The 13,316-nt window shown below is 34.1% G+C and overlaps 1 protein-coding gene across 13 annotated transcripts in view; it reads left to right on the top strand.

The window, feature by feature from the left end:
• The first annotated feature begins 3,469 nt into the window (after positions 1–3,469).
• LOC125668449 (lymphoid enhancer-binding factor 1-like) overlaps positions 3,470–13,316 on the top strand; it is a 60,779-nt gene continuing 50,932 nt past the window's right edge. For 7 of the 13 annotated variants that reach the window (XM_056162173.1, XM_056162164.1, XM_056162174.1 and 4 more), the window contains exons 1-2: positions 4,629–4,866; positions 4,997–5,063. In XM_056162173.1, coding sequence (XP_056018148.1) covers positions 4,717–4,866; positions 4,997–5,063 — 217 coding nt within the window. In that variant the 5' untranslated portion in view covers positions 4,629–4,716. Of the gene's footprint in view, positions 4,867–4,996; positions 5,064–13,316 lie in introns of all 13 variants that reach the window. The other 6 variants (XM_056162176.1, XM_048902627.2, XM_048902628.2 and 3 more) reach the window with 4 other exon arrangements.

The following is a 13,316-nucleotide window of genomic DNA, read 5'->3' on the forward strand; positions in this document are numbered from 1 at the left end:
GTATGTCTTCATAACTGTTTTGCATTTACAATGTACTCTGTAAATAAATCGCAGGTTGGGGGAGGGGGTACGCGAGTCGTGAGTTCAACCTCGCGTGGTTCAGAAGTAGTAAATCTCTCCCCCCCCCCCTTCTCTCCTCCTCTCTCTTTCTCATTCCCCCTGTGTGCATGTGCAAAGTAACTATTTAAAAAACGCGTACTGAAACAATCTACCACACTCTACAATTCACCAATTTTATCTCCGGTATACATGATTCGAAGAAATATACATCACCCACCTTCCAAAAACAAAAAGGGATTTTAAATAATGCAACATTTTTTTCTTCTTCGTCCTAACTGCTGGTGTCGCCTACTCCTTCAGTCGGAAAAAAATCGCGCGAAGACGATTCTAGAATGAAGAGAAATGCAATATTCGTGTGTAGTTAAATCAGCCTAACTTGAAAATTATAACATTTTCTCTCTCTCTATATCTGAAAAATATTGAACACCCCTATCTCTTTATGTGTGCATGTGCCATTCTGGTACCTTTCTTTCTTTCAAGGAAGTGAATATATAATTTTTCATAATGTTTAACATATTACATAAAAGACAGCATTCAGAGCCTTTGATTGTAGACCATTTAACAGTGTCTTGGCAATGATGTTGCAGATTCTATCAGAGGTATATTCTTTGAGGAGTTAATTACAAGAGAAAGGGGTGCTAATCCTTAATTACATTAAGAGAAATATTTTGGTTGGTACTCGTATCAAAGAGACGGAAGAATAGCAAAAAGACTGAATGACGTAAATTCATTAAAATTTCTGAATATCCTCTCTCTTTCTCTCTCTCTCTCTCTCTCTCTCTCTCTCTCTCTCTCTGAGCATCTATGCTATATAGCTATACATCCGGAAAGTTACATGTATGTTAAAATCTCGGTGAAAAAAGATCAAAACAAGACTCAAATCTCTCATGATAAGAAGTCGTTAGACGTTATCATTAATAAAAGCATATGCAAAATCAAGAGCTCTGTAGCCAACATTTCTTTTGATTTGTGTTTTGTGTTTCTTTTAACTTTGTATTTTATTAAGGGCATCGTTTGATTTAGTAATTTGAAGGTGCCAAATTGACGGGACGCGATTTATCGAGTCCACCATCATCTGCATGGTCTCAACGTCTTGGTATCGTGTAACGACAGCAACACGGACAAAACTCGATTTAATTAAGCGAACAATTAACAATCATAATGATTTTGTCACCAAGCTTCCAGATTCGTATTATTTGATTTGGTAGTTTGATATTGAGTATAATTTTTCGATTGTACCCAAGAATTAAATGTGTGCCCCTTAGCGGTGTCCAATTTTAAAACCATTATTATCACAATTTTCAAATGATAGGACGTAAAAAACAGATGGTGAGTATGTGCCTGTGGATAAGTGGGAACATATCTACAACATGAGCAGATAACACGCACCTGTATAAAGCAAATAAAACACACGCACAACTGCACCATAACGGCAGAAAAAATCAACAACAACAAAAACTAACCCCAAAATAAGGATAATAATAAAACACGCACATAACACACACAAGCGTAAGAAAAAACAAACTCAAAAAGACAAAACAAAACACAAAACAATCAACAACAAAAAAAAAAAAAAAAAAAACAATCCAAAAAAACAACGGAAATACGCACACAAAAAAATCATAAAATAAATGAAAAAATAAAAAATAATTAAAAAAAATAAAGCAACAACGAAACAATCCACAAAATTAAATATTGTTCTTTTACTGGTGTATTCTTATTGTCGAAATTAATGATTTTTTTTCTTCTTCATTTTTTCTTTTCTTTCGGTAATAGAAGTAAGGTTTTATTATACTATGGTTGATTTCGAAATAACATTTAAAGCAAATATTAAATTGTTGAACTTTTACAGGGAATCCAGTCATTTTAACAAACATATACTCTCTATCCTAAACGATTGGGGCATTCAAACCCAAAGAAGCAGAAAAAGAAGGGAGTTATTGTCGTAGACCTAAGGCGATTTTCTGAAAAGGACCGAGATTTCGCGCGGAATAATGTCCGAATTCTGAAGCGTTTTGGTCTTCAGGCGACACAAAACAAGTGTTGAAAACGTAACTTTTATTTATGCTGGTTGTTTACTTGTCGGTCAGTTTTCACTTATTTACTATGTCCCGCGGTTAATCATGCACGTGACCCTAGAATTAGTCGCATCGAGGTCGTCGTGGACTTTTAAACGCGTGTCATTTTAATTTAATCCTCCAACACAGAATGGTATTTATAAATCAAAATTAATCCAAAGTAATAAAATACACACCTATTTACCTTCCTGCTTTTCTTTCTACCGCGCCGGAGCGAATTATGATAATTTATAAATGATCGTTATGATATACGAATTGAAATGAGATTTTTTTGGGGGGATATATGTTTATATATTCTTTATATCTAATGACTAATTGAAACACGAATATTTTTTGCTCACGTGATAGCAATATGGTCATTAGCAGGATTAGTGTGACGAAAAGGGTACAGCATAAGACACAAGACTAAAAAGAAATTCATGATAAAATAAATACCAGAAACGTACTTTTATGGATTATTTTGCGTGGTGATTTACGAAAAAGGTTTAAATATTTAATTGGTTTGTCCATGTGTCTTACTTACGGGAAAAACAATTAAGCGTATACGTCAGCAAGATCAAACTATGATATAAAATCTGCCGATCCCAAACACTGCAGTCGCTTAATGTGTCATTATGCATGTGCAATAATAATTGATTATAATTATGTATTCCATATGATTTGTGGAATAGCGATATATCGTAATGTGTCGTGCATTGCCGTGTAAATTATGAGAAGCGTGCGACCGATGTTATAGGTATGATTGATATAATTATTGTCCTATAAACAACAGCATAGATGCCTAAAGACGTCATTAAAAACATACTAAGATCACTACCCCCGTGTACCTGTATTTCATGCTAAAAATCTGACATTTTTGGACATAGAAAATGATTTTCCAAAATTCAAATAGAATTAAAATTGAGTTGTGTGTGGGGGGGGGGGGGGGGGGTTGCAATAATTTTTGTTTAGGGACACAATTTTAGAATTATTTATTCGTCAGCTAATTGTCTATTTCATACAATGAAGATATACTATAGATTGTAAAAATAGCCTGGTATGTATTTCAAATAATTTAGAATTTATACCATATCTTTAGCAGGTTTGTGTTTATAGACAATTAAGAATGTAATACAATAATTGTGTATTATGAACTATGTCACTATTGCTATCATTGCTTTATCGCTGGTATACTGATACTAGGTATATGGTTATCTATACTCTATACATGTGTTTCAATCATCGGGTTTATAAAAAGCAAATAGAAAATAGACTCGCTTAATTTGCAAAAATTTCACGATAAAAGGACCACATAGAAGAAAATAAGATAATCTACAAATATTTATTGTCAGATAATGGTTTCCTGTCCAAGGTAGACCCGAGGTGGTGAGACCTCGGTAAATGTGAGGTCGCAATCCCTTGAGGAGTAATACACAAAGGAAATAGAGTGTAAACAATGCGAATATCAAAGAGTCACTCAGGTCTACCTGTATGCATTAACACAAAGGCTTGCCGACATAGTTCAAAGAAGATTGAAATCCACCTGGAATACACTGGCTTGAAATGCACTTTCCTATATTATATATCTGCTAAAACAGAGTTCGGCGTAGATAGTGAAAATTGCTATTTTGTTTTTCTCTCTCTCGCTCTCTCTCTCTCTGCTGTTTATGCCGGGAAATTATGTCAATAGTTAAATGAGTGAAAAAGATTAAATATGTTTTCGACCAGAGTCGTGCCGACCGATAATTAACCCCTTGTTTGGTGTTGAATTTCGCATCGCTTAGATTTTTTTTGATGATAGGAAAAAGATCAAAAGCAATTTTGACTACACATTCAAACTCTTGAGATTTCTCATTTCATTCTATAAAATTAAGCGAAGAAGAGTACAGAAATTCGTTAATAAATGAATTTCATCATAATTAATGCAAACAGATTCAATATTCACTGTTATTGTTTTAAAAAAATCGATTAACATACTGTGTATTGCATCCCCCCCTTTTTTTTCTCCCTTACATTGTTAAGACACATCTTTCTTTATTGTTGAAAGAACTAAACTATGTAAAAATTAAACAATATTTTTTTTATCTTTATCAAATTACGAAAAAAGTAATACGACCACATCCTCTCTACCGTTCAACTGCACGCATTTAACTCCTTCAGATGTTGTTTTTTAACATCAAAGGCGGGGTTCCTAAGGGTTTAGTCCTGTGATATTTTCCCCAGTCAATGGAATGTAAATAGAGATTACAAACAACGGATTTCACTCGCGCGCGTTTCTACAGGATGGTAATATTATTTTATTTGTAAATGATGAATATTTTGGAGAGTAAGTAAACCTAGACAATGCCTGTCCTTGCTGTTTATCTTAGAAAATAAATCGAATTAAAGTGCATTAATTAAAAACAGGTGCCCTAAGGTGAACCTAGTCAATTCCGAACTGAGGTTGTAAGCTCTATTCTGATTGGTCGGAGTTATAAGTGCTGACTGCCAATTGGGCGCTTCCCATAAGAAATATCTTTACAGACTATATTCATGGCGGAATCAAAACGTGTTATGAACTGTGCCTCTAAACCCCCGATTTTGGATTGTTTTTAATTTAATGACAATGCCGCATGTCAATTCAAGCGGCTCCGAGGACTTCTTTTCAAACGATGAAGTGAAAGTTTACAAAGATGAAGGCGATGAAGAGCAGCGATCGTCTGAAAATTTGTCCGAGGATAAACTTGGATTGGTGACCGAAACGGAAGAGGTAACCTATCCTTTGATATTTGTTCGCCTTTCAACATCAAAGGGAATTTATTTATAGTGCGTTTTCAAGATGGAATTTGCTTCGAATCGGCTTGGAAGGGCTGCAAAATGCATTGTTTATATATTTTCAGGGGAAAACAAATGGATTAGGAGGGTCTTATAGTGGGAATGAAAAATCTGATGGACCGAGAGATGACGGTAGGTTTTTATTTGTGTCGAGAGCGCTGTCCATTTTCAAAAGCGCTTGACCGCGGCGCGTTAGTCGCCGAAATATAATCGTTTAGAATTTTAAACAGGCGCTGCAAGTGCTCTTTCAGTGTGGTATATACCTTTTTAGTGTACAAACTCACAACAGAAGGGATATTTACAATGTAAGCCCAGGCCTACAACATTCTCACCTTTTGTTCGACATTTCTTTTGTTGTAATATACACAGCTCTTTAATATATTTCACGGTGAAATGAATTTGCATAACTTGACACCACTCAATAAATCGTTTTAATGCAAGTTTATATGAAATTGAAGAATGCAGATATTTATTTTGATTTGAGTATGTGTATGAAAGTTTTGGTTCTTAAGTTTGAAATGGGCAAACTGACCAATGAGAAATGACCTTTGGTCTGGCTAATTGAGGCACATTGACCACTACAGACAACAAAGTGGAAGTAGCAAAGGTTCAATCACCAAGTTTAAATGTAATACAACAGCTTTTATAACAATATTTTTAATTGACAATAGTTAATTACCAAAATGTATTATAGCCATCCAAACTATCAGAGATGATAATGCAAAGAACACAGAAAATGGAATTGGAAAATAATTTATGCCTTAGGGAAAATGTTCAGAGGGAAGTTCTCCAGCAAACTGAATCATATTGCAAGGCTATTACTGGGGAAAAATGCAGGGGAAGCTTAATAAAATCCTTGAATCAATAATATACAGAAAATAAACCTGAATATGGAACAAAGACAGGATACCCATAAATCAGGAACCAAGATTATTGGAAATGAGCCTGAAAGTTTATTTTTCACACAAAACTGTTTTCATCACAAAGTGAAAAGAAAAGTAGAAAAAAGCCCATAGGGTTGGGAACAATTAGTCATTTTAATTAATTAGAAGGTGTCAAGCAATGTAAAAATTACTATTTTGGTGTTTGATGTATATTTTTTGGTGTGTGTTTAAACACACGAATATGATATGTCCTCCTGTCTGGACTTTATCAAAGTATGTTTATTCAGTTGCTGGTAAATTAGTTCCACATGGTAGAACAAATCTCTTGGACATCACATCTTGTGTTTTTCTTCCTCTCTCTCTCTCTCTCTCTCTCTCTCTCTCTCTCTCTCTCTCTCTCTCTCTCTCTCTCTTGTCTTTATTGGAAGGATTAATTACATACATGATCTGAATTGTTTTTGTTTGGGTATATGGGAGAAAGATACAGCAGGTTTGTTTTGTCACTCTCAGCAAGTACATACATAGCTCAGTTTGCAATTAAAAACCTTCACGGAATGTCTAGAGAAAATTTCATTTTAAAAAGTATGAAAAAACCCAGGGATTAATCATAACAATAGAAGACGATCAGGACCTGTTGCAGGAATTGTCAAGACTGCATCTCATTATGAAAAGGGGAAAATGGGGTGATATTATTATGAAAGATAACATCATAAAATAACAGCATAAAAGATTGACAGAAATTTTTTAGGAGCTACAAATGACAATCCTACCTGTAAGAAAAATGGAAATTATAATTAGACACCTGTAGAATCATAAATCTTGACAAAATCATTCTAAATATCATTGGCATAAAGCTGTATATTCTAATTGAAATCCTGGTGACGAGTTTCACACATGGCCTAGAACAGAGGGTAAGGGCTTGTAACATGACAAATTTTCCAGCAAGATGAATCATCTGATTTCAGATTCTTCGTAATAATTACTTTGTAAGACATTAAAATTAAATGGCAATTTTTTTTCGTTTAAAAAAAATAGCCATTAAAAAAATTTGAAATAAAACATGTGTGAAATATTTAGTCAGTAAATTTTGTATTACCAGAATGAAATAGGTATGCCATTGATAAAAAAAAAAAAATCAATCATACTATTCAAATAATACACATTTTTCTGTTTTATTTGCTTGAAGAACTTATAAACAGAATTAGAATGCTGTTGATATTTAAAACAAATTCCTTTGTGAATTAGTGCACCACTTATTCATTGTGAATATTTTCTCCCTAATATTAACCCAAATTGAGACTATTGGAACACTTTTCAAGTTGATTTTTTTTTCAGTAGGTTTTGGATTGGCATGGAATAAAGACTTTGTTCAAAGATATTTGAAAATACAGTTTGTTTTTTGATATTAAATATAACAGTTACACTTTGTCTTAATGCTGCATATAAAAAAAATCTCTTCCTGTTGCCGGTAGCTCATCAGTTTACAAAGAATGTTTTGAGCTTCACTAACTTACCCTTTCAATTTTGTAATGTTTCACCTAGTTTTCTAACAAGGCTGCGTTACAAATTAAGGTTTATCTTGTTTCATTTAGTGAAGGTTTCACTCACAGAAAGATCTTATTACAAGGTATTTACAGGTTCGGAGTCTGTTGAAACAGGTCATCAGAGCCCTCCATTTTCATTTCAGGAACAGAAATGTACACACAAGTACAAATGAAATCGTTTATTTAAGACTTTTCTTCCCTTTTCTTTTTTCATTTCTGTCAGTTCCTGTTTTGCAATGCTCTCTATTCTCCATTTCCTTCTTGGATGTTTAGTAATGGAGACCAAATAATACTTCAAATTTCTACCTCCCTTACTGTTTGAGATTTGAAGATGGTTATCTTCATCAGGCAAATTCAGGGTGTGATTGTCATAGGGACCCAACACTGATATATGGAACTTGCACGCAAAGTAATTTTTTAGGAAGACTCGGGGAATGATACACTGACTCCTAATGATTACTTGTAGTATATAGCTTAGCTGATGGAATTTGATTATAGATCGTGGTCCTAACATGTGATTATGACCTTAAGAAGTTCATGGTGAAGAAAGGGTTGGGATGTGTAATGAAAATTGCTTGATGTGAATCACGTGATATCGTTTCCATTGTTGGATGAATGCTTTGCACGTGGAAACCTCAAAAGATGAGAAGTTCTCCATATAAGGCTGCAGACAGTGGTAGAATAACTTTGTGTGCCATGTAATATGTGGACAGTCAGAATGTGTAATGTGAACCATTCATTATCAGAAACATATGTATATGGTCCTTTTATCTCCATCCCCCAACCTATCCCTCCAAAAAAAAAAAACTTGGGGGGGGGGGGGGCAACCACAAAGAAACAAAAATGAAGGTCATGCTTGTTTTTTTTTAACTGTTCTGTTGTATTCCAGTACATCATTAGAGTTAATCTCATTGTTTTTAGCTTGTTTTTCTTTCCTCATGTTGGAGTCTGGCAACAAAAATTGTGTTCTCTCAAGAATGATGAATGAAATGACTTCAAGATTTTTTGTTCATTTGTTTTATGTCCAGTCGAGAAATTTTCACTCGTATTGAGATGTCACTAGCTGTAGGTGAAGTACTACAAATTTAGACCTATGCTTAGCGCTCTGCCTCAGGGCCGTAGCAGTGAGGGTTCTTTCATGTGCCAACGCCTGTTGTGACCTTGAATCTCCTGTTTTAAGGTAATATCTGAAAAAACTGAGATTTTCCATTTCTAAATGCCAAGTGCTTGACGAAAGAGCAATCACTACCAATGTTTATGTCATAGGTTTGTCACAGCCATGGTAGGAGCGGGGCTCGAACTCACAACCTCTCAGTTTTTGAACGTTTGATGAAAAGAAAAAGGAAAAACCTTTAGCTCAATTTTTCAAAGGTTAGACTTCTTTAGAACCAGTGGACCAATTTCAACCAGAGATGACAAGGCATCCTTTGAGGGAAGGGGTTTCAAATTTCAAATGAAGAACCACACCCACTTCCAGTGGGAGATGATTAAGAAATACCAGTAGTAAAAATAGGTATGAGGTGTTTAAAGAACTACTGACCCAGAAAGCTAAGACTTATATGAAAGCTATCTTAATATATGATGGAGATTCGAGTTCATTTTTAAAACCCATAAAACCCCAATGCCAGGAGGGGACCACAATGTATATTGGAAAATTCATTATAGAAGTCTTTAAAACATAAAGGCTACAATTTGTCAAAAATGCAAGCATCCTCATAAACCTCAATGCCAAGAGGGGACCACATTTTACATAGAAATATATAGGAAGAATCATTGAAAGTCTTAAAATCAACAAGGGTACAATTTGCCAAATTAATACTGTAAAAGGGGAATTTTTAGCGAGAGACAAATTTAGCGATTTCACCATTAAAATGTATATATATATATTTAGCAAGAGCTAACTTTAGCGACTCTATAATTCCAGGAAAGATAACTATTACCTCCAATATGGAATAAATTGTTTACAGTTAGCTATATTCAAGTTTACAGTTAGCGATCTCTTGCAAATAATGCCAAAATTCAATCCATGCTAAAAATTCTGCTTATATGGTTTGCAGACATTTATTCCTCTTGTAGTACAAATTCAAGTGGGTTATTTCTAACCCTGACCCTTGGGACAGTCGCAATAGAGCTTTGATATTGTACTTGTATATATGACTTTTGGCCAGTCGCGGTAGCTCAGTTGTAGAGCGTTCGCTTTGTAACTGGGAGGTCATGCGTTCAAAACCCCGCTCGCTCGTGCCATGGCGGCGTCAAACATAAGACATACTTAGGTAGTTATTACTCCTTCGCCAGACGCTCAGCATTTAGAAGTGAGAACCATGGGTCTTTCGGATATGATCTGAAAAACCAGAGGCATTGGCACGCTAAAGAACCCCCACTGCTACAGTCCAGGGTACTACAACTGGTGACGTCTCAATATGATTGAACAATTCTTTACGGGATGTGAAATAAACAAGAATCACAAGGATGATATAGTTAACATGGTTAAGTTTTATTTATATGGAAGTGTCCTTATGAAGTGAAGATTCAATTATTTTATTCAATGACCTTGGAGACAGAGCTAAGGTCCGCAGAAGGGATTTAAAGATATATACATTCTTGCATTACTTTATTTACATAATGACAAAGAAATATTTCTTAAACTGAAATATGCCATCTTTACCGGATTTTTTTTTTAATATATCGAACCTGCCAATCAATGTAAACTAGAGGCCCCATGGAAAATTAGGAGGCCCCTTATTTTCTGTATATTTGAATGAAAATACCAGAACAAGTATACCTTAATCAATAATGGTTAAGCTCAATATCATATTTAACTTTCTGCTTTTATTAATATTAATCAATTGTTTTCATATTCTCTTAATAAAGATCATTTTCTCTTAGTCTTTGTTTTCTGAATCTGATTTAGACTCGGGTCTCAGATTCACAGAATGATTCATCATGTGACAGTTAGCTCTCCACTCGAAGAATGCTGACCTCTAAATGCACCCCCCATTTTTTACTAACATATTAAAGTAGGTTATTCGCTAATTAATTCTTCATAGTAGAACAGCTAGTAGAAAAGCTCTATGTACAAGTTGTTTGTTAATCTTAACTTCTCGGGGCTTTTTTCAATGTTTTAAACAGAAGCTAGTCACCTAGTGCATGTTATTAAAAAAAATATTTTGAGATGAAAAGTCAATAGGCCCATTGAACTTATATTTTATTATGTACTGACCCTCAACTTATTTTTCTGGCCTTGAACCTGTGGGTTTTGGTAAAGACTGAATATGATGCCCTAGGCTAGAGTTGTCATATTGGGACCAGTAGAGATCTAAAGTCTTCTTAGACTACAATCTTCAATTAAATATGATCATAACAGTTTGTATTAAAAGATGATATTAAAGCAAGGACCCTGATGCATGTAGTGGTCCAAAAGCAGGTCTTGGTGTACTATTGAAACATTATAAGTGTTCCAGTAAATTTTTTATGAACAAGGTGACTCAGGTGTTTATTTTGACACATGGGCCTCTTGCATTTTTATAAGAATATGAATCGTTGATACTCCTCAGAGATGTGTTTGTGAGAATGAATATTCCTAATGGTTTGTAGGTTATTAAGGACATATGCAACGGTTCTGACATTTTCTCTAAAATTAGTTTTCATCTCCTCGATATCCAAAATAGGTTGAAATTTTATATTGTAGTAATATTACCATATCTTTTATTATCGGCAAGGGTTGTTCAGTGGTTAGATCACCTAGCTTGTATTGTAAAGGTACCAAGTTCAATACCTGATTGTTCCAGTGAGTTTTCTCTCCATTTTTATTATGGTAATTCCCATTAGAGCTGGACGTGCGTTTTTACTTACAACAGCCAACATAGTTCTTTCAAATTATGCTAACTCTAGAACCGACATGGTAACATACCCCAAGATTTTTTGTACAAATGAGATAGAATATAAGTGAATTGTACGTGAAATTTCACAAAACTATATTGTAATTTCTACTTTAAGGGGGAATAACACACTAGAGAAATCTGATATGGATATTTATAATATTTTGAAATTGAAAAGTTTAAAATTTTACCTTAAATTAGTTTATTTTTATCAAAGAAAATGTTTGGATAACAAAATAGTTTTGTGTCGCATGTCCTTTAAGAAACACAGTTTTAGTACAAAGTAATTGGGGGAAAAACCCACTAGTACATAGTATATATATCTGAAAAAAGTGAAACCCACTGCTTGACGCAAAGTCACTTCAGGTCAGCAGTCTGACATGGTAACTACTGAGCTACCCAGCTAGGCAATATTAGATTGAAATGGAATATATACAAGAATTAGTATAATTGGTGATATTTATATTTTCATTTCAAGTTTCGTCGTTATCTTGGTGTATTATTCCTCCTTAACTTTGTGGATTACTAAATATACTTTTGTGAATTCATATTTCATAGAAAGATGCAATTTGCATGTACATAAATTGTTTTAATATTGTACATGAAATAGTGCTAGAGGTAGGCAAAAATGTCATATGCAATAAATTTTTACACTTTGTAAAGGTGTGAAGTAATTAAGGCTGTCTGTCATCTGCAGATACAAGGAAATACAGAATTTGAAGTAAACGTTTGTCTTAATGCAGAGTGTGAAAATGACGGTGGACCGATGGACCATATGTATGGAAAATCGCTTTTGTCAACAGCATTTAGAATTGTTAATGGACCAATTTCATCTAAGATTGCTCCCAAGTAAATGAAAGTTGAGCAAATGTCTCGACAAAGTCAGAAGTGGTAGGCTTCCTCAATCATTTTATCCCTATTATATATGACTGCTGAATATGGTCCTTAAACATGATTACATGATTGCAATAATTACATACTCTAATTTTGGTTTTAGGAGAAATCTTTGCTATAAAGTCTACAATACTTCAATCGTTAATTTCACTCACTCGAGTAATTTGTGTCGTATTCCTTTTGAAATATTTTTCAATTCAAAATTTGATGAAAAGTTTGTTGAATCTCGAACTTGATGAAATTGTATTAATTTAATTAAAAGTACACCTCTAGGCAACATTAATGTTATACAGAATTAGCCCTAGGGATAAAATTATGACCCATTTGTTTATATCAAGACTTGTATGTTACTGTTTTTTGGTTGTAGAATATCTGACAATTATGTATACTATACAGTACAGAAATGATGAGTGTTGAAGGTCATTGTTAAAACATTTGTAACATAAACAGAAGTGATTTACATGTTATAGATATTGGTAGTTGAATATACTTTTGATAAAATTTGTACAAGGAAGAATAGGGTGTCTTAATATTCTTTGATCAGTCCCACGAAAGCTTTGCAGAAGTGGGGTTGTACAACAGACACTCTTTGGTATTTAGGTCATATAAAACAATATACAGTTATTTCATGTCAGGAAACATTCAAAACTATTGTCATGAGGTAGTGGCGAAGATCCCGGAAACTGTTGTCAGAGGCTATAGGCCGAGGGCAACAGTTTCCCAGGTCTTCCCCACTACCAAGGGGCAGTAGTTTTGACTGTTTCCCTAGTAGGAATGAATTGTTTTATTACCTAATCAGCTAATCTGTCAATAGTATCTCACCTGACTAGGAAACAGTTCATCACATGATTGGATAATAGCTATACTAGTAGGCCACGTGATAAACTGTTTCACTCCTGCTCATTTTGTGTACCTTTCTCTGCTGATTGATGTTAGAAAACAGAAAAAATATGTATTATCAATTTATGTAGTAGATTAGGTAATAATATAAACTGTAGAATGCATGCTGACATGATCAAGGTCAATTGAAAGTTTACTTGACATTTAAACTGACAAACCTGTATGTAAGTTTCGCAAACTCGTTCTTTTTATCACTTCGCTAAATGTGATTGCTTGAATTCAGAATTTTACGCTGAGCTGTCTTTGATGGATTTAATGTTATTGTATCGCTGATTATAATTAATT

Source organism: Ostrea edulis, chromosome 4 (assembly GCF_947568905.1).
Source record: "Ostrea edulis chromosome 4, xbOstEdul1.1, whole genome shotgun sequence".
Classification (NCBI taxonomy): domain Eukaryota; kingdom Metazoa; phylum Mollusca; class Bivalvia; order Ostreida; family Ostreidae; genus Ostrea; species Ostrea edulis.